Source organism: Choloepus didactylus, chromosome 22 (assembly GCF_015220235.1).
Source record: "Choloepus didactylus isolate mChoDid1 chromosome 22, mChoDid1.pri, whole genome shotgun sequence".
In the NCBI taxonomy this organism is placed as follows: Eukaryota; Metazoa; Chordata; class Mammalia; order Pilosa; family Megalonychidae; genus Choloepus; species Choloepus didactylus.
Genome location: NC_051328.1, coordinates 33,671,921 through 33,697,165, shown reverse-complemented (window position 1 = coordinate 33,697,165; position 25,245 = coordinate 33,671,921). Strand labels below are relative to the sequence as shown.

Here is a 25,245-nt window from a genome sequence, read left to right as displayed (position 1 = left end):
GCAGGCTGCTCTGTCACTCTGCCCGAGGATGCCCTAGGAGACAGCCCTCTGAGCCACTCATGGTGAAAATGTGCTTTGAGCGAGAAATAAACCTTCATTGTTTTAAACCAGAGCTGCTGAGGTTGTTTGTTATCACGGTGTAACTTAGCCTGCCCTAGCAAAGAACTCAATTGCAGATTCTGCACGTGTGACATTAGCTCTTCCATCCAAGATATCTCCCTGAATTTGGGGGCTCATCACATCTGCTATATAACCCGGGCTGGGTTTTACAGTGGTTCCATTACCAACCATAAAAACCATAACAGTGGAACTGTATAAACAAACTGAACAGTGTTTTTACTGTAAAACATGAATGTAATATAAATATTTGTCTTTGCCTTCTCTCAGCATCTGTAATGAGAGCAGAAAATTCATGCCATATGTTTATAGTATAAGGGGATAAAAATAGATCTCAACAATTCATCCACGTGGGTGCCAGTTAAGCATTTAATATTTTTAATTCATCCATTTTCCCTCACCCATAAATTCCCCACAAATCATAAAACCCTTACGATTGTCAGTTACTAAATTCATGACTCTTTCTACAGAAGTGTCCTGGCTAAGGAAAATGTGAACATGGTGATAAGGGGGTCAGTATCTCAGACGAGATGAGAAACCAGACCGAATCGCTACATTACGATGCTGCCTATCCTAGCCCCGGCTTAACAAATTTGAATATGAAACCACATCTTAGAAGACTTCAAAAGGCCTACCCTACCTCTAGCTGGAAGTGCCACTGAACATTTGGGATCGTGACAGTTCCTATTTTTTCAAGCCTCGCAAGGAGAAGCGCTGAGCACGGTAAGTGGATTGTGCCTTCTGCAGAACCTTCCGATATGGTGGAGGAAATGTTATCGTTATCGCCGAGGTCTGTGCCAAGCGCAGATTCCAGCTTCACATGCAGAGAGCAACGGGGGATGTTTTCATTTCGGAGCTGTGATTGAGTCCTTGATGTGAAGTTGCTGAAGCCTGCCCAAAGTGTTTGTGCAGGCTTTTAGGATACGAGCTGAAAGGCACAGAGAACGATTCAATTTTCTCCAAATTGGCTCACGGACCAGAGGTTTCTGGAAACTGCCACTGTCCTACGGAATCCAATAGCACAGCGAGGAAGCTTCGTTTGAACATGAAGCAAACCTACCGAGAGGAGGCTGTGCATGGCACTGGGGAAGCCAGCCCCTCACGGGCAGAAGAGTTGTTGACAGGGAAGAGAGAAAGGCAGGGAGCCGGGACGGGCTACAACCCAAGGCCTGCAAGGCACAGAGAGTTCACAAGCATAACCTTCAGCACAGCCTGAGGCACCTGGCAAGTTTTCCTGAGTTGGGCACTGTCACCTCCTGTAATCCTGACGGCTTCCTAGGAGGCAGGGATGCAGAATCCCCATTTGGCATGGAGGACAGAGAGGCACCCCTTGTCTAAGATGACAGTGCTGCGAGGGAATGGCAGAGCCAGGATTCCAATCCATATCTGTCTGGTTCCAAACTCTGTGCCCTCAACCACTAACCAGTCTGCCGGAAGTCAAAGAAAACCCTTTGTACTCTAACCAACTGGCCCTACACCACCCGAAAGCGATGAGAAACACAAGGCGCTGTGTCTGCTCCTTGCCAGGTACTTACTGAGCTTGGGTCATAAACCAGGACTTGCCCCCCCACCTTACTCCATCCCCCCACAAACATGCACACCTAGTAATGTCGCTGATATTATTATTTGATTATTTATTTACCTTGCTGTCTCCACACCTAGACTCCTTGATGGAAAGGACAACGTCATCCACATCCTTTGCTCAGGACCCAGTGGGATGCCTGGCATACAATAAAAAGTCAATAAATGTTTGTGATTAAATGGGACCATCGGGCAATAGATTAACACACAATGGGATCAGTGCTGCGATGGAGGCAAACTGACAAACAAAAGCATGACTGCAGGCTCCCGGGAGGCAGAGGCCTTTGCTTTCTACGCCACTGCCATATCACCCGCACTCAGCACATGCAGTACCAGCTTCAGAGAAGGGGGGAGATAACTATTTGCCGAAGGAAGGAAGAGAAGGAGGGCAGGAGAAAGGGGAGAGAGGTCCAAGAAAGCTTTGTGTAAAGAGTCCCATGAGTAGAGCCTCGCTGGGTGTAGACGCTTTTGTCAGATGCACAAGGCGAGCTGGGATTCTTCCACGCAGAGGAAATATTCTGTGCCAAGACGCAGAGAGACTGGGGAGTTGGGGAAGAGCGAAGAGTTTCATATGCTGGAACGAGGAAGAGAATGGTCAGAGAAGAGACTGGGCCTTAAACAATCTCTGTTAGCACTTGTACCACACACGCCAGGAACCTGGGTACCACACTAAGTACTTTACACCCAGGACTACAGCTGATCCTCACAACCTCCTCATGAGGCAGGTACCAATATGATCCCCATTTTACAGATGCAAAAACCAGAGCACAGAGAGGTTAATGAAGTAACTCGCCCGAGGTCACATCGTTCATAAGTGGCAGGAGCGGAATTCGAACTCAGCGGGGGCAGATCTCAAGTCTGTTGCTTAACCGCTATGCTATACAGCCCCTTGGAAAATCCTCCACATGATATATGCTACACCTTCAATCCTCTGAGACTGATGAAGGAAGCAACTTTCCCAAGGCGGTGCCGGGCATGGAATCGGGACATGCCGATGTTAGATGAGTCCTTTTCAGCGTCATCATGCTGGTGGGGTGGGCTCTTTACTCTTCTTAAATAAAGTCTTTACATTCCCCCAGTTTGCCCACTTATAAATTTAAAATATATACTATCTTCTTAAAAATCTATATTTAATTATGCAGCATCAGTGAAATTTCACTTGGGGAATGATCATCTAACATAAGCGAATGCCTCCAACAGAAAAAAAGCGGTAATTTAAAATAAATTACTGTTTTAGAAAAAAAAACTTACTCTCTTCACGGGAAGAAAAAATTATTATCTGGTATTGGGCAGCCCCACTCAATTAGAAAATTGCATCAATAAGCAAAGAACCAAATAAGCACCCTAAATTCCTCCTCTCCCAGGGAGGACCTCGCTGCTGATCCGGTCACCGCGTGCGCCACCCGCTCGGCCCGTGTTTCATTAAAGGCTTAAAGTCAATTAAGCCACGAGTTGGAACAATCATTCCTGCTTTGCCAAGTATCGATATTTGTTTTCCTGGACGCTTTAGGGCTTTTGCAGACTCATGAGGAGATTTATGTTAGACAATTTCTTTCTGATTAAAACAAATCATAGCTCAACAATTCTAATTTCCGTTTTTCTAAGAAAGAAATGATCAAAGAAGGCTGAAAACCGTGATCAAACCCCCTCATGCGGAAGCTGGCACTACAGAGCCCCACAGAGACACTGGTCCAGGGGCTCCCTCTCGACTCCCTGTGGCTCGGGCATGTGAGTGTGCATCCTTTTCTGTAAGTCTGTCCCGCTGTCTCTCTCTCTTTCTGTTTCTCTCTGTGTATGTGCACGCCTCTCTCACTCATGAATTTCTCTTTCAGAACATTTACCTTGACAGGCTTCAGGACAATTACTTATTAACCGAGGTGTAAGTTGGGATAGGGATGCTAGAAGCAGAGGCAATCCAAGTTAGTTTTTCTGAGAGAAGTAAGGGAGAAAAGAGGTTTATGTATTTACCCCCAAAAGCCTGGCATCATCAGAGACCTTTTCACTTTCAAAGCAGTTACTGGATTCTGATCCACCTTATCTCCTTCTGCACATTCTTAGTAAAGACCTTTCATCCCTTCCCCTCTACTCTCTGGTTCTGCCTTTTGAGCTGGTCTTTCTACATAAAACGGCTGTTTTTCTGGCCTTCAAAATTGAGCTGATTTATTGGCTTGCTCCTTGTTACAGTCAACTCTCATTTCCCAGAACAGCTAGGGAAGCAGGTTAACAGATTTCCCAACTCGGGATTATTAATTTTTGAAGAACTAGAATACACTACTCTTACCATAATGTACTGTAAATGATGAGCCTTTAAGCCAGAAGGAAGTTGAAGATGGGGATACTTCAGTAGTATCCGTATGAAAATCAATTTACATAGCTCAGAATTAAGGGGAAAAAACAAACAAACTGGTTATTAGTCCTTTCTGCTTGTCTAGTTTCCAAAACACTAAAAAACGAAAGTGCCCCTACCTACAGTGGCAGGATGACTGCCACAGCCTGACAATCAACCTCATTTTACCCTCAATCATTCATTCAACAAATTTTTACTAAATCCCTCACACTGACCAGGCACTGCTACCCACTGGGATAGAACAAGCCAAACACGCCGGGGGAGGCTCCTGCCTGCAGCTCAGAATCTCCATTCCTTACGTGCTGTGTGAGCTTGGTCAAGGTCCTAAATGTCCCTGTGCATCAATATCTTCATATGAATATGGGATTCATACTATTATCTACCTCATAGGACTGTCAGAATGATGAACTAAATTAATAACCCATGTAAAGTGCTTAGCACAGTGACTGGCACAAAATGCTAGCTGATATTATCATTATCATAATTATTATTATTATTAAAAGAAGAAAAATTAAACAAGTCAGCCAAGTTGGGTGCTATCCTACTATTTTTATAATCACAGTACACTCCAAACATGATCTGCCTTAACAGTGTGCTGTTAATTCATAATCTTCCCTGAAAAGCCAAATGACTTCACTAATTCAGACTTGAATTTTTCATTATATTTTTCTTGCACAAATCTGCTCACATTTTTGCTGTATTCTCTCTCAAAAAAAATGGCTAAAATATATATGGATCATATATGGCTGCAAAGACCTTTATCTTTAACAGAAACTTTAAAGGAATGCATTATTATTTCTGCTTTTCTTCGATGTCTGCGTTGGCAGGTCTGCAGGGGATGCCACAAGCAGTGGTGCCTGCGAAAGCATTATGACCATTAACATCACATCCAAATGCCCCAGCATCTCCTCCAATGACACAAATGTACCCAGGGCTCGAGATCAAAGTGTAACAAGTGCTCAGTTATCCACACGTACAGGCTAGACAAGCTGCGTACCATCCCAAATAGAAGGTAAGTCTAAAATGACGAGCATATATTTTTAACGTTCTTTATATGAATTCTGAGTGGAAGATCTACCACGTCAAGGGGATCTGGCTCAGTCTAACACTGAAATGAGTTCCTGTTGCCCAAGCACCCATCACCGCCCTTAGTAGGAAGGAGTCTGGAGATTCCAGATGGGGGGTGGGGTGAATAATATAAAAGAAAGGGTCTCTGGAATAAAACTTAGTATGCTTGATCATAAAAGATCTGGAAATCAGAGTCACATTTGCACCTGTCCCAGAAATAGAAACGATCTTGAGCAGGAGGCTGGCAGAGCTTTAGCGGGAATGAAAACACCAACAACTTAAAAGGAAGAGGAGACAACCCAGAGCTGAAGGGACAAAGGGCAAGCCTGAGGCTTGAACCTGCCCCATCAGAAGCCAGACCCGCTTCTCCGTAACGAGTCCAGCCAGGCCGGGTGGCTCACGTGTAACCTCGTTAGATTGTCAGGGTGGCTGCTCATCTGTAGGTGGCTCAGACTTCCTGGTTGGCTCTGAGGATCCCCGGTTACGCCTGCTCTCCTGTGTAATTACTAAGAGCCCCTCCTTTGCCTCTCAGCACCTCCTGGTTTGAACAATACATCCCTGATCACCCTACTCCTAAAAGAGGGCTGCGGAGAAGTAAACATGTGCCTCTCTTTCATAGAGTTTCTAAAAGTCATGAAGGTTTTCCTCCCATAATATGTAAAAGGTTTTCAGAGCAAGAAACACTGAAAGGCATGATTATTTGTATCCTTTGGGACTCAGTTGATGTGTTTACAGGTATTCTATGAATGTCAGGAAAGAAGCAGGTATGTCTAGCATCTTCCTGTCTGGCTCATGACCGCCATTTTAACCACTGCAGACCTGGCCCACGGGTAACGGCGTCCCCCAGCCTCAATCCTGTAATTTCTCCTCTCTAATTCAGCATGCACACTTTTCTGCATCACCGTGTGTGGGCTGCATCCTTCCTCGCTCAGATCCTTCAATGGCTGCTCATGACCTGGACAATAAAGCCCATTTTCCTAAGAATGGAATCCAAGGACAGAATGATCTGGCCTAAAACTGCAGCTTCTGGCCCCATTCCCCACGGTCCCTCGAAACTTGCCCATGCACCCTTCCCAGGACACCCTTTGATTTGTGCTCTCCTTCTACCCTTTCTTCCCCTTAATGTGCCCTCATCATCTGGGCCAAATGCAGTCTGCCAACACTTCCTTTTTCATGGACCCTGCGTAAGACTCCGTGGGGAAACCATCTCTCATGAGACCTGAGAGTACCACTCTTTTGATGCTTACTGTCTTCTGGCCTGGGTTGCAGTTTGGGGGTTTCATCTCATTTGTTAATTCCTTGAGGGCAATGACAGTATTCTAAACTGTCTTATATCACCTACTATACCTAGCACATAATAGACATTTAATAAGCATTTGTACTACTTGTTTAAAAAACCTGAAAATCTTTGGGCTACTTGGTAACTGGATTGTGAGACATCTGATCTTTGCAAAGATACAAATTTGCACCTGCCCATTTATAAAAGAAAAAGTGCATGGTAAGAGTTATAGAGAGGTGTTCTCAAACCTTACATGCACCACAATCCCCTGGAGGGCTTGCAAAACAGATTGCTGGGCCTCACCCTCAGAGATTCAGATCCAGGAGGTCTGGGGTGGAGCCCAAGAATTTGCATTTCTAACAAGTTCCCACGTTATGCGGATGCTGCTGTACCGGACCGCACTTTGGGCGGCACTGTGTTTAAGTGTCTGCAGCATTTGAAACCCTAGGGATTCAGCTTTGAAACACTATTGACACCATTACAGATAGGCCCTCTCCTTCTCTGCCTCAAAAATAGCAACTTCCCTTCCCCAGCCCCCATTTTTGTCTTCAAATTGCTTACAATTTGATGTAGGTTTTAAGGATCCTGTAATTCATCAACTAATTCTCTCCTGGCTACACATTCCAAGTAATTAAAGTTCAGTAATAACTTATTTTTTCTGCTCCAGCACCTGCATTTCATTTGTTTATTTTCCCAGAGTCATAAATCTGAAGGGCTGTCAAAGTGCCATAATATTAGTGCATATTAATTAGTATTAATTAGTCCCTCTCAATAAACAACAAAGCCATTACAAAGATGCACTGAAGTTTCTCCCAGCTCCCCAGTTTACAGATCGTATTGCAGTCGGAACAATTAGAATCTGAGAGTTGCTGGGGAAATAAGTGTACTCTCCTTCAGCCATTTAAAGGAAGACTGTTGCTCTGCATTTGCACAGATTCATAAACTCCAGGGAAGGCAAAGCGGGGCTGAGCTCCTGCATCTGCTGCCTGCTCAAGGATGCCCAAGCAGACGGTGCTCTCCCCAGCTGCCAGGCCTTGCCAGGCACATCTGAACCTCAATAATAAAAGAAGGACAGAGGTGGCAAAGAAATGAGAGGAGGCCAGCCTTACTGCCAACTTTGAGTAACCCAATATCTTCAATAACTCTGGATTTATTATTGAGGGAATTTGAGAGATGTGAGTATTAGCCGGGTACTGATGAGAAGGCATTCGGTGGAACTCGGAGGTTCCTCTGGTGGGCCAGTGGGTAGAAGATGCTCGGAGGAAGATTCTGCCTCCGATATTAGGGAGAACTTTCTAATTAAATGGTGTGCAGAAATGGGGTGGGCTGCCTTGGGAGGGAGGGGGTTGCCTATCACTGGAGGAGCTGAAGCTAAAGCTGAATGATCTCCAGACAGGGAGTCATAGAAAGTGGTTTGCACGTTGGAAGGAGAGCAGATGAGGTGGCCTTGGTGGTCAGTGCAACTCTAAGAAGTTACTGTTCCTTGCATTTAGGGTCCGCATTGCATGTCCTTTGAACTTGCTGTCCAGTCTCGCTCAGAGATCCTTCCCCTTGAGGCCATGGCCTCTGTTTCAGCTGTCCATTGCTATGTGAAAAACCCAGTGTCCCTGTGGGTCAGGAATTCAGGAGTGGCTGAGCTCTAGGTAGTCTTGGCTCAGGGTATCTCATGAGGTGGTCATCAAGACATCAGCTTCTAAGAGCTCCCCACATGGCTGATGGTTGGGAGTTCCTTGTCACATGGGCCTCTCAATAGGTTTGCTCAAGTGTCCTCACAATGTGGCAGTTGGATTCCCCCAGGCAAGTGATACAAGAGAGACAGTCAGGAGGAAGCCTTGTCTGACCTTTCTCAGGAGTCGTAAGCCACCATTTCTGCAATATTCTATCATTGGCAAGTGAGTGACTCAGTAGAGCACGTACTCAATGGCAGGGGAATTAGGCTCCGGCTCTTAAGGGAGGGTTATCGTAGAATTTGTGAACTTATTTTAAAATCACCACAGCCACTTCCAAGGCCCCTTTCATAGAGCCTTCAAGACCTAGTTACCTCTGCACCCCCCAGTAGACTGGAAGACAGGGACTAGTGCCAGGTGAATTCCCTAGGAAAACGGGCTCTGATCTGCCAGCTCTGCTTCCCTGCTGCCTCCTGCGTAGCCCCAGCACATGGACGATGATGAAAGGACAGCCACCACTCCACTCCCTAAGGATGGGAGCCACCCCTCGTTCCTTCCTTAAACTCATCTCAGTATCAACTGACATCTTGATGAGAGGCTTGGCTGTTTCCTAGTACTCTGTTCATTAAAACAAAACAAAACAACAACAACAAATATAACCAGGTAGAAGAGGGAGCACATTTTCCAACAAGATCACTGAGAGAAATGTCCATTTCAATTGTCTGTGCTGGACAAGGCCGCCTTCCAGTGCAGCAATCATTTATTGAGTATCTACTGCATGCTGGGTTCTATACAAGATGCACATGTGCTATTTCACTTGATCCTTAAGATGACCCCAATGGCACCATTCTGCGGATAAATAAGCCAACGTTCAAAGATATGACCAAATTCACACAGGGACACCTGGTGAGCAAGTGTTCAAGCCAGAATTCGATCCCAGATCTGTCTGACTCCAAAACCAGGCCTCTCTCTATTTTGCTGCACTGCCTCTCTATAATTTAAAAATAAGTTCTATTTTAAACATTTGTTTACAGAAAACTTTAACCTATTTCAGAGCATGTGGCCCAGCCTGAGACTGGCTGCGTCATCAACAACTGTATTTCCACTTGCCCTTGTACAGGAGGTTTTACCAGCACAAGGACTGTGTCTCCTTTCTGTTTACACTAACGCCTGCTCCATTTGAGACTCTCTATAAATGCCCCATAATAAACATGAAAAACAGTCTCAAGCACATTTTTCCCTCTTAAATAACAGAGCCTAAATGCCTAGTGGCCAGAAGCAGGTCTTACAGTCATTGGCTGAACACCATCTGAAGATGAAATCTGTCTCTTCAAACTATGTCAAAATTGCTTCATAAGAACTCAGGGGACCCCACATTAGTGAAAGGATGCATCTGCTTTGGGTTGCACCTGATTGGGAGTGATGGTTTGGAGCTAGCCACCTATGCTTGACTGTCACTGTAAAACTCTGCGGTTAATCACAGCCCTCGTTATACAAAGGTTACGAGATATATAAAGTTCGAAAGATTCAGTTTGACTGCAAGTAGTGGCCAGAACATAAAACAAAGGCCAAGAGACGGTGATCAAAGAGCAATGAATAACACTCAAGAAGTCAATGCAAATTTTTCAGAATGAGAAATGAAATAGAAAGCTTAGAAGGTAAGTACCAAGCACAGGTTTTAGGCATTCTGAAGACAGAAAACTCAGAATATTTTAGCAACCAATTATGTCTATGAAGGTGATTAATAATTTATTATCTGATAAAGAATCTTTCCTGGGTCAGTGACAAGAAAGGTCAGATAGGCAACTTAAGAAGAACAGTAAATACACTATATACCACTTCAAATGGAAGTCTGGGAAGGAAAGAGCTTCCAATGGAGACGTTCATCCATGCCATCAGATTATAAAAAGCCACCAGGAAGCTCTCATTCCCAGGGAACCACAGGTTCTCTCATATCATGAACAGAAAAACATCCATAATCACAAAAAAAATCTCTACAAACACAATATTCGACTTAATCTTTGAAACAGATGGACCAATCTTCTGGCACAACACATAACAGGAATTTTGGATTGGGTAGGAAGATGGCTTTGTTTTGTGGTCAGGCAAACATGGCTTCAAATCTTGGATCCAGCCCTTAGCTCCCAGCTGTGAACCGGGGCAAGCTTTTTCCCCTCTTCTAGCTTCCACTGCTTCATCTGTCATATGGGTTTAACACATAACACAAACATTTCATTGTGAAGTTTGAAGCACAGTGCCTAGTACAAAGACAAGTATGAACTCCCAACCCCACTGGCAATGGCAAATGATAATGACAATATGATTTTGTAAACAAAAATATCCCATGGAAGGACTCTGGAAATTTACCTTGTTGTGTGTGCTTATTGATTTATGCAAGTGGTTTATATAGTTCTTGCTGGTTCACAGATTTGTCCATATCATACTTTATTTATTATAAATCCAATACTATACATAAAAACATTTTTTAAAGCAAAGAAATGAGGAACAAATCTGGCGGCTGATTTAGGATGGACTTTTCCCAATAATCTATAACTATTAATAATATTAATAGTTTTTAGATTCTTGTTTGCCTAAAGATCATTCAAAATAATGGGAATGAGCCCTATAACTTGTTGTGATGTGTTGAATATGGGCCATCTTTTCTAAGCCAAGTCACCAATTTAGACAAAGCATAGGGCTTGAAAGTAATCCATCCCCCATGCTGCACTCACACACACACAAACAAATGCATCACACCTAAGGTCTTTGACCTGAGAAGGCAAATTATGGGGATTTAAGCTTTTATTATCAAAGGAGATTGGGGGAAATTCCAACAAGTTAGCAAAGCTCATAAAGTCAATTGAATGAATTTGAAGGCATCTAAAAGTAGCTGGATTTCTGCAGACATTTTCAGAAGTACAAGCAATTTATTACTCAGCTTCCTGGTACTATCACTGCACAATATCATCATTGTGAAAACACAAGTGCATCAGTACTGATTGAAAAGCCAACACCCACATGCCTAATACAGTGGTTGTTACCTAGCACTCCGTATCTGAACATAATGTTGAAGTTATGATTCCTGAAGCTTATCAATGAGGCTGCAATGATGTAATGCTGTCAGTGCTTTCCACGTGCCTTCACTCCAAACAGATAAACAGACTCAGTTCAACTCTATAGAAAACCAGAATAATTACAATACTTCGTTCTCCCCAGCCTCAAATTGTGTGGCTATAATCACCTGAGCCTGTGCTCTTCTCCCTAAAACATGCATATTCCAGTACCTCTGATGAATAAATCTTTTATTTTCACCCTTCATCTCCCTGCTTTCTCAATAACCATTTTGATATAAACCATTGCTTGCTGTTCTTGATGACTAATCCCTTAATCATCTTTCCTAAGTATATGCAAAGTGTATTTCTTTGTAAATACAAAAGAAAAAGCAATCACATAAATAATTAAGATGGCTTTTCAAATGACAGTTGAGTGCTAATATCTCATATTCACTGGAAAATACTAATCAACAAACTAAATACTCATCTATTAAAATGTAGGAGTCTGCACATAAGACAAGAAAAGAATTCATTGCAACTCCATTTGAATTGTGCTAGTCAACACCCTCCCCACAGCTCCTCTTTCAGCTACTTGGAGAGGTTAAGAATAGCAAGCATCATTTTGCACTTTCACATATGAATAAGAAAATAATAATAAAGATTATTATTATTACTACTATAGCAGCAGCTAACATTTAATTGAGCACTTAATCTGCCTCCAGCAATGTGTCAACACTTTACACACATACAGTTAGTGCATTTAATACTCACAACCATCTTTTGACATTGATATTATTATTTTGTTTTACAAAGATACTGAGGCTTAGAGAAATTAAGAAACATGCCCAAGATCACAGCATCTATCTGCTTGTAATCGTAGTCATTATAGTACAGCATGTTTTACAGCAATGGTACTCAACTGGGGCAATTTTTGTCCCCTCTGGAGACATTTTTGGTTGTCACTATGGGGGGTAGGGGTTACTACTGGCATCTAGTGTTAGAGGTCAGGTATGCTGCTCAGCAGGGAAGCCCCACAACAAACAATTATCCAGCCCCAAATACCAGTAGTTTAGAGATTAAGAAACATATTTTAAAGCAATTGGCCATTACTTTTACCCTGTCCAACAGGACTAAACAGCAGTCTGCTTCTAATCTTTGCCATTTTAGCACAGTGTGTTTGCCTTAGTTTGCCAGGGCTGCTATAATAGGTACCACAAACTGGTTGGCTCAGACAACAGTAACTTATTGTTTCATACTTTGGAAACCAGAAGTCCAAAACCAAGGTATCAGTAAGCCACGACTTCTCCCAGGTCTGCAGCATTCTGCTGGTGGCTCACTGTCCTTAATCTCTGCCTTCGTCACGTGGTGATCTGTCTCCTTCGATCTCCTCCTATGACTTCTAGTTCCATGTCTGAACTTCCTTTGTGTATAAGGATCCAGTCACATAGGATTAAGGCTCACCCTGATTCCATTTGGCCTCATTACAACAGGATCTTCGAAGACGCTATTTTCAAATGAGTTCACGATCATAAGACCAGGGGTTAGAACTTGAACATGTCTTACGTTGGACATGATTCAATCCCCAACAGTATTTCAAACAATTAACTTCCTTTTACCAGGGAAAAGATAACGCCTAATGAAGGGCTGGGCATGGGGGAAAAGGTGTGACTAAAACTAAGCCATCGGTATCTTCAGACTTGGGCTTATTTCAATAAGGCGCGTTCCAGAAATGAATTTCTGAGATTTCAGCTATAAACTCTTCCAATGGGTGAGAGGAAAAATGTGCAAAATCAGTTTGGAGGAACAGAACATCTTCCTGACTAAGAGTTGGTTGTAATGCACTTGAGAGTATTAACATATTTTACTCACACATTCACTTATTGAGTGCCTATTATAAATACATGGAATGTATTTTAGGATGGGGGGTAGAGAAGTAATTTGCAAAAGTTTAGAAAGGATTAGAAACTGTTCAGAAGAATGGTACCCTAATCGGCTATGGAGCCGGCCAGTCCCTATAAAAGAGAAAAATGCATCCAGCCAATAGAGGAAAATACCTTCATTTCTTTACATTTTCGAATCATGTGATTCCAGACTTCCCACACAAACTTTCCAATTAGGAATTTAGCTTCCCGTGTTGTTTTTCAATAAGGAAGGATCAGGCCAATGTTGGCCTGGTGGGTAAAGCTCTCTTTGTAAATTCTGGTTTATATACGTCAGTGCTCCAAGACTTCAAAGCTAGACCAGCTCTAGGCACTGATGAGACCCAGTTTCTGGACTGAGGTCAATTCACCCAGAAGATGCCATCCCATAAGGCATCTTGAAGGTCATCTAGCCTGCCTTCTCCTAGCCTCTCAGCAATTTTGGTTAAATACCCATGGAAAAAAAACAAACAAGAGCCGCTGAATCACATTCCTGCTTCACTCTCCCGGGTGGTGATGGGCCATCCTAATCAGTCCTAGGGGGACGTGAAGTCTTAGCCAAGTTAAGAGGCAAGTCAGGGAAGCTGGACCTGGAGGTCTTTTGTGGAGACCAAGCCCACTCACCAAACTGCACATTCTTGGCCACTCCTCTCTTATGATACAGGAAGGGGCCCAAGACACAAGCTGGGGATTCAAGGGTGGGGCCCATAGCAGCTCCAAGAGAAGGTCATCGGCCCCTTTTCCCATGCTTGCCCAGCCTGTTGGCTCTCCCAATCACTAATAGATGCTAGAGTTTCAGAACATTCCTCAGACCCACATTTTACTAATGGGCAGCCCCCATACGTAAGCTCTCTTGTACTTCCTGTATCAGTCTTTATCTTGTAAAGCAGACCCGGTCAGGGCCTGGCACACTTAGACAAGCTGCACAAATCTCTCTCCTGCTCGCCATTCCCTGGCCCCAGCCATGGCTCCACCCTTCTTCTTCCTGCACACAAGTGGGAATTAGTAAGTGACCTCAGGCCTCTCAGCTCGATCTCTACTCAACTTCCTTCCCCCACAGGGCCCCAAAGTTTTAGCTCCCAAGTTTTAGGGTTCTAAAATTTAGAAAAATTTAAAAGGGTGAAAGAAAGGAGGAACTGGGAGCCCCACTTAGCCCTTCCAAGAGCTCTACACTGGGGTTGTCGAGGTCTTGCCATGGCTGTTTATAAAGTGCATTTTGATACTTCTTCAGCTGTTGTACTTTTCAAAACACACCCCTTGAAGTCCTCAGATCTCCAGAGGGGGAGTGGGATTTGCAAGGCCTCCATAAATAGAGCAACAAAATCCCATTCCAATAAATATACTGAATGAAGGAAAGAATAAACCCAAAGCACTGTGGGGACTATCAGAGTTCCAGACTTAGAGAAGTAACAGGGAATCCTAACACGGAGACAGTGCTGCTAAATAAAAGTGAACCCACTTTACCATGAAAAGATAAACTTCCTAGACAACCAGCCACATGAAATACCTAAGAAAAGCTCAGGCACTGGTGTTAGAGCTACAGGCCGTCTTAATCCACTGAAGGACGTGAGGTAGACCACATCTGTACATCCTCTGCACTGCTTAATCACACAGGCATGAACCCCATTTCCACAGATATTTTATTTAAGTATGATTGGGTGCTAACAGGCCTCCCCTCCTCCCTCTTTTTTTAATTATGCTAAATGGATTGGTCTTGTAAGAGGGTGGTTTACTCCTGCACCATCCTTGCTATCCTATTTTAATTGTTTTTATTTCTTCTCTTATTTTTAACTTTGGAGCATCCAAAACATCTCAGCAGGAGGGCATTTTTCCCATAATTAGTAGTAGTAGTAATTCCATATAGGCTTTTAATAGAATTCTATATGGAATGTATTTCCATTTAAGTCATATTTTATTAAACAGCCAGATATCCCCAAAAGTGGTTTAAGAGCTCTATGAAGGATATCTTGAATGAAGAAGGACTGCTTTGAACCATAGGACAGACAAGAGTCGCTTCTTCTGAGAAATACAATTAATCCTGAAATCAGTCATTCAAGGAGCATCTAGCAATATTTGAAAGCCAAACCTGAAAGGTGACTAACTTGCCTGATGCCGAATGGGGTGGAAAGCCAGGGTGTGGGGTGGAAAGCCAGGGTGTGGGGTGGAATAGGACAGACCTTGGGCTCGGAAGTCAGAAGGACCGAGCTAGGAGTTGGACCTGCTGTCACCAGCTCTGTGAGCTCCCAAACCTCCCAGGGCTCTTCTGGAAAATCATGAAGACCAGGCTTTTGCCATGGCCCTGAATCAGGGGAATGAAGTGCCCTGTCCAGAGTGCAACCCACAAGAGGGACTCAATAACCGTAGGTTTTAGCTGCCCCCTTCGTGGTTGTGAGAACAACATTCCACCGGCTAAGGAAGAGACGTGAATGTTCTGGAACATGTGCCAATTCTGGCCTGTGCAGTGAAGCCAGGGGGAGAAAAACAAGGCAGGGAAGGATGAGTTGAGGGTGGAGGAATAAACTCTACCAGCAGAGCTGAAGCTGAGAATGCCCGCAGAGCCTTTGGGCAAATGGCCCAGGGACTTCTGAATGAGCTTTTGCTGAGACAAAAAACTTTGGGTCATTGTGAGAATGTCCCATGAGGTGCCAATATATTGCAGGGCCTTCCCAGCTCCGATACTGACATGGGTCATCGTAGATCAGCATGAACAGGCTTCAGCTGGCTAGCAGCTCGAAAAACTGGAGCCAATCAAACTGACCTTGAGAAACATAAGAAGGTGGGATTTAATGACATGCCAGATAAAATCCCTGTACAGAGATGTGAGATAAGGAAGGGCCTGAAGAAAACCAGACCAGCAAATAACAAGGTTGGAAAATGTAGGGGGTATTGTGGTGAGGGGCCCGAGCTCAACGCACATCACCTAGGCACAGTCCTGGGATCCCAAACACCTGAGCAATGACACAAAATAGTGATGACATTATCCCCCAATGACTCCCATTTACAAGGCTTTTGATCCTAAATTTGATCTTCCATAATCATAACTGAGGTATAATGAAGAACATGGTGCAATGGGATTCAGAGAGAGCAAGCCAAAAGATGAGATGATGATGAAAGGGCCGAGTCTTCATCCACAACACACGAAAGTTTGAAATGGCACAGGTCAGCTTTGTTTTCATTCTTGTTTCCCTTTCCCATATCCCTGACAGAGAATATTTTTAGATAGTTCTTTCTCTGGCATTGCTGTTTATTGATCTACCTTAATTGACTATACAATAGAGTGAAACTATACAATGACAAAACTGTCATCTAAAACTGAACTTTGGGACCCAATTATGGCTTAAAATGCAAGAGAGACTGATGATGCGTCTTTGAGATCATCCCACCCAATCTTCTTCTTTAGAGATAAGGAAACTGAGGCACCAGACAGATTAAGAGACATGCCCAAGGTCCCACAGTTAATTAAAGCAGATCCAGGAATCTCTGCCTCTATGCAAACAATAGTTACAATGGTATAAATACAGATGAATCTGTTCTCTGATATACTATACAAAAAGATACGCTATAAGATATACCTTTTAAAATGCAATAAATATATGTTTCAGCTTTATCTTCTAACATTGGTTTAAACATCAAAGTTGTTGTACGATATGGTTATTATAGTCTCACCAGGCCAATAGCAGATCTAGTTTAAAATATAATATATGGGCAAAACTTTACAAGTTTGACATTATCCTCTGATAGACAACATGCACTCTTCTACACTGTAGGAGTGGTAATTGGTGCAACATTATTAGCTGAAACTTGGGGAACTACTTCCAAAATTTTAAATGCAATGGGCCCTTTCAATCAGTGAGTGCATTGCTAAGATTTTGCTCTATGGATATACTCACAAGCATAGATCCCAAGAACGTTCAGTGAAGCATAACTTAGACCCAATTATGGATGAAAAGCAAGAAACAGAGAAGAACTTTAAGAGAGCATTCTTTGAAATGGCAAAATAATGCAAAAAACCTAAATGTACACCAAAAGCGGGGGTGGGGGGTGGGAGGGAAACCTTGTTAAATAAATTATAGTATAGTATAAGCACATGATAGAATATTATTTAGCAGTCAAAAACATGAGGAAGATCTATATGTACTGATAAGAAAAGATCTCCATAGTATTAAGTGAAAAATTCAAAGTACAGTACAGAACAGAAAGAGAGAGAGTGAGATTGTATGTGTGTGTGTGAGTGTGCGTGCACGCGTTTGCTTGTACATGTATTTTTTTTTTCTGGAAGAATACACAAGAAATGGTTAATAGCATTTACCTTCCATTTTATTTTTTACTTTCCCATTCTATACTAACATTCAAACCGTATGCATGTATTACTATTTTCTTCTTACAATGTCTCTAAATATTACCACCATACCAGTTAACAGAATTTTTTACACTTTAACAGAGACAGAAAGACTCTAAGATAGTCTGAAAAAATTGGGACCTATATATATATTTTTTAATCTAACATAATGGTCCAATGAAATACACTTAAAAAGCAGAAACAAATCTTCCTTTTCCTTACTGTTAGTGATTGAATCATGTCCCCCAGAAAAGGCAGGTTCAGGCCCCATCTCCTGGTCCCATGGGTGTGAACCCATTTGTAAATAGGACCTTTGACAAGGTTATTCATTAAGGTGTGTCCAAATAAATGAGAGTGGGCCTTAATCCAACATGGCTGAAGTCCTTATGAGCAAAGGAAATTGGACCCGAGAGAAAAGACATGGGAAAAGCAAGAAACCAGAAGCAAGAAACCCAGAGGAGAAAGAAGACGCCGCCACGTGCATTACCATGTGACAGAAAAGCCAAGGACCCAAGATCACAGGCAGCCAGCCCCAGGATGCCACAGTCTTTGGAGAGAAAGCATCACCTTGCTGAATGTGTCGATTTTGGACTTCCCCTAGTCTTGAAACCACGAGCCAATAAATTCCCACTGTTTAAGTCAATCCATTGTACAATATCTGTTTTAGCAGCTGGGAAACTACAACATTTACTTTCATATGTTTAGAAACTTTCTTAAGCAACGCATGAATGGCAAGAAATCTTTCACTGTGTTGAGAAATGAAGACGAGGTCAGCAACTCCCTCCATGCTCTGCTCCCAGCCAGGATGTTCTTTTCCTCCTCTACCTCCTGCCAGGGCCTTGGGACACAGTGTCCCCTGCCTAGGTTGACCCTTCTCCCAGCCTCCTTTGATCTGTCTTGAGATCTCAGTTCAATTACTTCTTCCTCGGGGTCTCCTCTCCTGACAGCTCCACATCCTGGAATTAGTCACCATTTCATAGCACCACAAGCTTCTCTGCAGTGGCATTTAGCATTATTTCAGGTTGACACTGGTGTTTATGTTCCTCTGGTTATATCTGCCTTCCACTCATGTAGCAATGTCTGTTTTGTTTTGTTTTTTTAACAGTAGACCCCGACACCTAGCCCAGGGGCGTACTTCATAAACATGTGAATGAATGACCAGTGACTAGAGTGCAGTCTATTCTTCACACTGAAGCCCAGGAACCATGTGAAAACACAGATCAGCTGGTATCATTCCCTGGCTCAAATTCTCATCTGGCTTCCTCACCACTATTTCTGAATCTCTACAGAACGTGCCCCTGACCTCTTCTCCATCCTCTTCCCCTCCCAATCGGCTCCAGCCACACTTGTTTCCCAGACGACCCTTGAGTCCTCCAAGCATGCTCCTACCTCTGTGCTTTGTACAGGCTGCTCCCACTGCCTAGAAAGCCATTTCTCCTTGACATCTGCATGGCTTACTTCTTTACCTCATTCAGGTCTCAGATAAAATGTCACAACTTTAGAGGGGTCTCTGCTGATCATCCATATTAACAAGCTCCCCATGTCACTCTCTGTGCTGGTTTGAAGCTGTGATGCACCCCAGAAAAGATGATTTTTTTTTTTTTAAATTCAGTTTTACTGAAATATATTCACATACTATACAATCATCCATGGTATACAATCAACTGTTCACAATACGATCATATAGTTATGCATTCATCACCCCAATCTATTTCTGAACATTTTCCTTACATCAGAAAGAATCAGAATAAGAATAAAAAATAAAAGTGAAAAAAGAACACCCAAACCATCCTCCCCATGCCACCCTATTTGTCATTTAGTTTTTAAGACCATGTTCTTTTAATTCATTCTTTTGGGTACAGATCTATTGTGGATGGGACCTTTTGATTAGGTTGTTTCAATTGAGATGTGACCCACCCAATTCAAGGTGGGTCTTAATCCTCTCTACGGAAATCCTTTATGAGAGGATAAAGGACAGAGAGAATCCAGAGAGCTCACAGAGAACACCCAAAGAGAGGTAAAGGAGAATAGCCCTGGAGATGCTAAGAGAGGACCCGCAGATGCTCAGAGAGAAAGCCACTGGAATCAGAAGCTGAAGGCAGAGGAACCCAGAGCGAAGGATCAGCAGACACTGGCCATGTGCCTTGCTCTCTGACAGAGCAACCTGAGATGCCAGCAGTCTTCCTTCAGAGAAGGAATCTTCCTCTTGATGCTTTAACTGGGACATTTTTCATGGGCTTAGAACTGTAAAATTGTAAGCTAATAAACCCCCTTTGTAAAAGTCAACCCATTTGTTCTGGTATACTGCATTTTGGTCTGCATTTTGGCAGCTTTAGCAAACTGAAACACTCTCCAACCCTTAGTCTGCTATATTGTGTGTCATTGTACATAAGCCTGATCTTATATTAAATATTAACTTCATTATCCCTTTATAGTCTGTCTCTCCTACCTCGAAGGTAAGCCCCACGAGGGCAGGGATTTTGTTTTATCTGATACTATATCCTTAACTCTAAGAGTATACAAGTCCTCAATAAATGTTCATTGAATGAATTCACAGGAGATAGTAAGCATACACATATCAGCATCAAATCTACACAGAGAGAGAAAAGCAAAAGGTATAAAACAGAGAGAGGGTTAAAGCCTACTCCTTTCTAATCTCACAAACCACGGGCACAACAATATCCTAGCTGCATTCATGGGCGTGAACCATGCTTTATTTTTCTTAAATAAATGAGTTAAATGAGCAAACATTTTCAAACCTCTGACTAATGGAAGCAGATGACATTGACAATGAACTATAAACAAATGCTCGGCTCGTAATGGGCTTGCTCATCTTTTCATTCATAAAGTAAACAAAGCAACTACGACTTTAAAAATAAAGAAAACATTATTCCAAGAGCAATAAACTTTATGTGCTGTACTAAAACCACCATGTGTTTATCCCCGGCATGTGTATTTGACAACGAAGAAGAAATAGTTACGAGCTTACCCATTCTTCTAAAATGCGTGACACGGCTTCACTGGCTCTTGCCATGTTCCTACAAGCCAGGATCACATGTGCACCATGGAGGGCAAAAGACTTGGCCGTTTCAAACCCTATGGTTTAAAGGAAAGTCAACATTAGTGACACAACGTTAGAACACCGACTTGTGTGGAATGGCCTTTATTGAGTCCCACGTGCATTCCCTAGGGCAGTGGTTCTCAACCAGGGGTGATTCTGTTCCCCAGGGAACATTTCAAAATCTTCTCAAAAAGAAAACTCTGGGCCCATAGGACTTCAGCAGTGAATTTTACCAAACATTTAAGAAAAGAGAAAACACCAATCTTACACTAACTCTTTTAGATAATAGAAAAAGAAGAAAAATTTCTCAACTATTTTATGAAGATCAACCTTATCAGTTATTAGGAAAATGCAAATTAAAGACATGAGATCCCACTATGCACCCATATGATGGTTAAAATTTTAAAACTGACCACCAAATGTTGGCAAGAACAATTACAACACTTATACATTACTGATGAAAAAATAAAAGAAAAAATCTAATTCCAGAGCTTGAGCACCAAACTGCTGGGGTGAACTGTAAAATACTGCATTTTGTGAGCTGTGGTATAAGACCACAGAGTATAGTGCAACATCGAAGTAATCAATTATATTAGAGAAGGCGGCAGTGTACTTCTGCCAAATCCACATCAAATGACCATAGTTTTTTTTCCCAAGATAATGTTACTATGTGCAGAAAATCAGAGTAGCATAATCTTATTGAGATCAGTATGTGAAAGAGCCTAGCAAAGTTCATCCATTCATATCACTTCCATACATCTAATCTTCATGCAGGCCAATCTATTTAGAGAAACTAGTGCTCAAGGGAAGCCAGCTCAGCACAGCTGAAAATGCAACTCAGGAACTCCACACACCTACATGGAAACCAGATCTAGCCATTTATAAGCTATGGGACATAAGACTGACTTTTTAACCCATCTGAAACTCAATTATTTTCTCAGCAAAATGGGGAATAAATGGTGAACATATATTAAGAGCCTAACATAATCACAGTTGGTGGAAAACAAATGTAAGTTACCTCCTCTTTTCAAAATCTTCAGTTTATATTCCTGTGTCATCTCTCTGATTTGTATGAGCTCCCTAATATATAGCAGTCATTATTTCCAAAAAATTAAAACATTCTTCTAGAGCTACTCCGAACAGCAACCCAAGAGTGGCTTTAGTATCTACCAGATTTCAAAGAAATGAGCCAAGGGATCTGCCATTCCATTTGCCTGAATACCAGCTCTGGAATGCTTGAACTTCATTGTTGAGATTATGCAAATTCTGTATTCCAAGGTATTCACTTATCATTACCTCAGAATGATCCTATAATTGAATCAGATCCTAAAACAATGCACAAAGAATTTACAATCCAAAATATTTAAAATCTAATGCCGTTTGCCTCCTCTTTGGTATATGTAGTGAAAGGTGTCTGAAGCCGTATCTTCTACCCATGAGGCTTAGAAGTCAGTCATTTGAATTTACCTCCTTTGCACCCCTTATCACCAGGGAACAACAGACACCTAGATCCTTTGGGAAAAGAGAGAAGTAGAACACCAGGTTTTGTAGCCCAGCTGTTCCAAGACTCACTGGAGGGAAGCAGGCAAGGGAGGAAATCTTGCTGGCTGATGTGCGACATCAATCAGGCTAATGAAATGCTGACAGCCACATGGGATAAAGGGAAGTGGCCAAAAACGACCTTACCTGCAATTCCAGGACTACACACCCAAAAGATCCTGTAGAAAATGGTGGACTCTGTCCCTTTGAAATTCCCAGGTCAAAGCAATCATCAGAGGGTATCAAAAGGAAAAAAAAAAAAAAAATGATATGGGGGGGTGAAGATGGTAGACTCAACCTCAACACTTCATCATTTGTTAGCAACCATATCTTAATAGACTGACAGAGCACCCATATAATGCAAGGTCAGCCGGTCTCAGAACTTATCAATCTACTTAACTTAACTCCTTGGGGATATGCCTTTTTCATCTCTGTGTCCCACGAGATTTGCACCCAGTAGGATTCAATAAATAACTGCCAGAGGAATGAATGGTTCTTGCAGATGGCTGAAAGGCCACAAGTCTGGCCTGTTTTAAAGCAATCCAAGTTGTTTCAAACAGTAACACTGAAGGCTTTCTAACTTCCTTTTAAATACTGAATAAATATTAAAATCCTGAAAAGATATTGCTCACTGTGGTTCTGAACGCCACCACCTAGTATAAGGGGGATAAAAGGGGGAAAAAGCATGCCCTTTTTCTAGCAAATGTTATTGTCCCAAACAAAGCTGTTCAGTCATGCTATCTCACTTGACAAAATAACTTACAGCAAAGGACTTTTTTATTTCCAAAAGGAGCACGCCGACATGATGGCAGCAACAGGCTGCAGCCACGAGTCTGCACCCTCTCTCCTTTCAATAATTCCTCACTGTAGTTACGGGGAAGCCATCTATCTCTCTGTCTTATAAAATTATACCTTGCCAAAAGGGGGATGTGAAAGGAAATGAAATAAGCTTCAGTGGCAGAGAGATTCCAAAAGGATCCGAGAGGTCACTCTGGTGGGCACTCTTACGCACAATTTAGACAACCCTTTTGAGGTTCTAGAGAATTGGGGTAGCTGGTGGTGGATACCTGAAACTATCAAACTACAACCCAGAACCCATGAATCTCGAAGACAGTTGTATAAAAATGTAGCTTATGAGGGGTGACAATGGGATTGGGAAAGCCATAAGGACCACACTCCCCTTTGTCTAGTTTATGGATGGATGAGTAGAAAAATAGGGGAAGGAAACAAACAAACAAACAGACAAAGGTACCCAGTGTTCTTTTTTACTTCAATTGCTCTTTTTCACTTTAATTATTATTCTTATTATTTTTGTGTGTGTGCTAATGAAGGTGTCAAGGATTGATTTAGGTGATGAATGTACAACTATGTAATGGTACTGTGAACAATCGAATGTACGATTTGTTTTGTATGACTGCATGGTATGTGAATATATCTCAATAAAATGAAGATTAAAAAAAAAATTATACCTTGGGTCTTAGATCTTCCTTTATCTAAGCACTGCATTACACACTGCTAGCCTAATTTTAAAAGCTGCAGTGGACAACTCCATATTCTTATCTTTTACAATTGCCTTTGGAGCAAAACCAAGGCAGAGATATTTCAAAAGATGATGGTTTAACCGGAAGGACAATAACACTTTTATAGTAAACCATATCTCTAGAGTGTGGGGTTTATAAAAAAAAAAAAAAAAGTTTAATAATGCTACCTACTGCTGAAGTCCTGGTTAAAGCCCGTGAGAATAGCATCCCTCACTCTCGTAATGCTGCAGCCAATGACCAGTTTAATTAGCTAAATGAAGTAGTGCTAAGCCAATTCTGCACAGTGCCAAAAGTTTGTGCAAAATAATGAAGGCAATGGTTTACTAAATTTAATAACCTGATTCATCTTATAAAAAATTAACTTTATGACAATGTTTAAATTGAACCAGCCTAACTGCACGTAGATGGCAAGTGTGTGTTCAGAGGAATATTCGAAGGTAATAATATAAAGAAAATAAAGGAAGGGGTTTTAAAACAATGGTCAGCATCAGTTTTCTAGCACTCGTTACATCCAATCAAATCAGAAAAAGTAAGTGGCCGTGGAGGTTTAAGAGCTCCCTGTCTTCTTGGGTTTTAAGTTTAGACGTAAACATTAAAATATCATAAAATTGAAAAAATTTTCAATTTTTTTCAAGAAGAAAAAATGCCTGCTTATCTTACACCAGTTTTCATTCTCTAGAATAGGGGTTGCAAAGTGGTAACCACGAAACAAATGAAACCCACAGACCTGTTTTGTTTGGTCCACACTTTGTTTTCCTTTCTTCCTTTCCTTTCTCCTTCCATTCTTGCCTGCCTCCCTTCCTCCCTTTTTCCTTTCCTTCTTTCTTTCCTTGTTCCCTTCATTTCCTTTCTTCTTCCTTTTCTTCCTTCCTTCCATCTTTCCTCCTTCACTTTCCCCCTCTTTTCCTTCTCCCTTCCACCCTCTCTTCTTTACTCTTTGCCTCCCTTCCTAGTAAGAATTAGATGCTAGTATTAAAATTGGGAGATTATGTATCAAAAGCTAGACGTCTAACTTCTCTGAAAAAGTGTACAATCTGGCCACACTGGCCCACGTCCCCACCTGGTGACAGTCGGGTGGACTGACGAGCTGAAGCCCACTGGAGAGGGTGACTGGGCTCGGGCTGGCCGCAGCCCCCACCCCGCTGCTGGCAATGCCCACCAGGCCTCTGTGGGCATTGGTGCTCGGAGGCACATTGTCTGGGGAAGATTCCTGCTAGAGACAATCACTCGAGCCTTACCATAAAACCGTCTCAATTACCACGTGCACATCCCAGTTCCCAAATCTCAAAGAATGTCTAGCAATGACCTGCTAGAGATCATGCTTAAGCCATGTCAAATCTTCCTCTGTCAGCATGAGAAGATCAGGATGCTAGCTACGTTTCTTAAAATCTTTCAGTAGCACTTGCCTCTGCACAGACAGAGAAGGGCAAGGCTAGTAACTCAGGAGTCTGCAGACTTTGGATATGTGGTACAAGCTCATCTTTTTAGCATTTCCCAAACCTCACTGAGTGGCAACAGAAACTGCGGGCAAAGAATGACACTGGGACCAAAGGACATAAAACTGAACCAGACAAGCACAAAGGCAGTTTTAGGACACAACAGGTACAAGGAATGACACATGGCCCAGGGTGGAGGACGAACAGGGAATGCAATGGGGGCTGCATTCTGTAAACCAAGAGAAAACTGTGGGGGCAGGAGGCCTTTGAGAGAATGTAGGCAGGAAGTAGCACCAAT

At 42.4% G+C, this 25,245-nt stretch overlaps 1 protein-coding gene across 2 annotated transcripts in view; it reads right to left on the bottom strand.

The window, feature by feature from the left end:
* Nucleotides 1-25,245, bottom strand: part of WWOX (WW domain containing oxidoreductase) — a 966,762-nt gene that overhangs the window by 897,443 nt on the left and 44,074 nt on the right. The window contains exons 5-6 of one of the 2 annotated variants that reach the window (XM_037816376.1): nucleotides 22,118-22,174; nucleotides 20,360-20,466 (exon numbers count right to left, since the gene is read on the bottom strand). In XM_037816376.1, the coding sequence (XP_037672304.1) occupies nucleotides 20,360-20,466; nucleotides 22,118-22,174 (164 nt within the window). The remainder of the gene's footprint in view (nucleotides 1-20,359; nucleotides 20,467-22,117; nucleotides 22,175-25,245) is intronic. The other variant, XM_037816377.1, reaches the window with a different exon arrangement.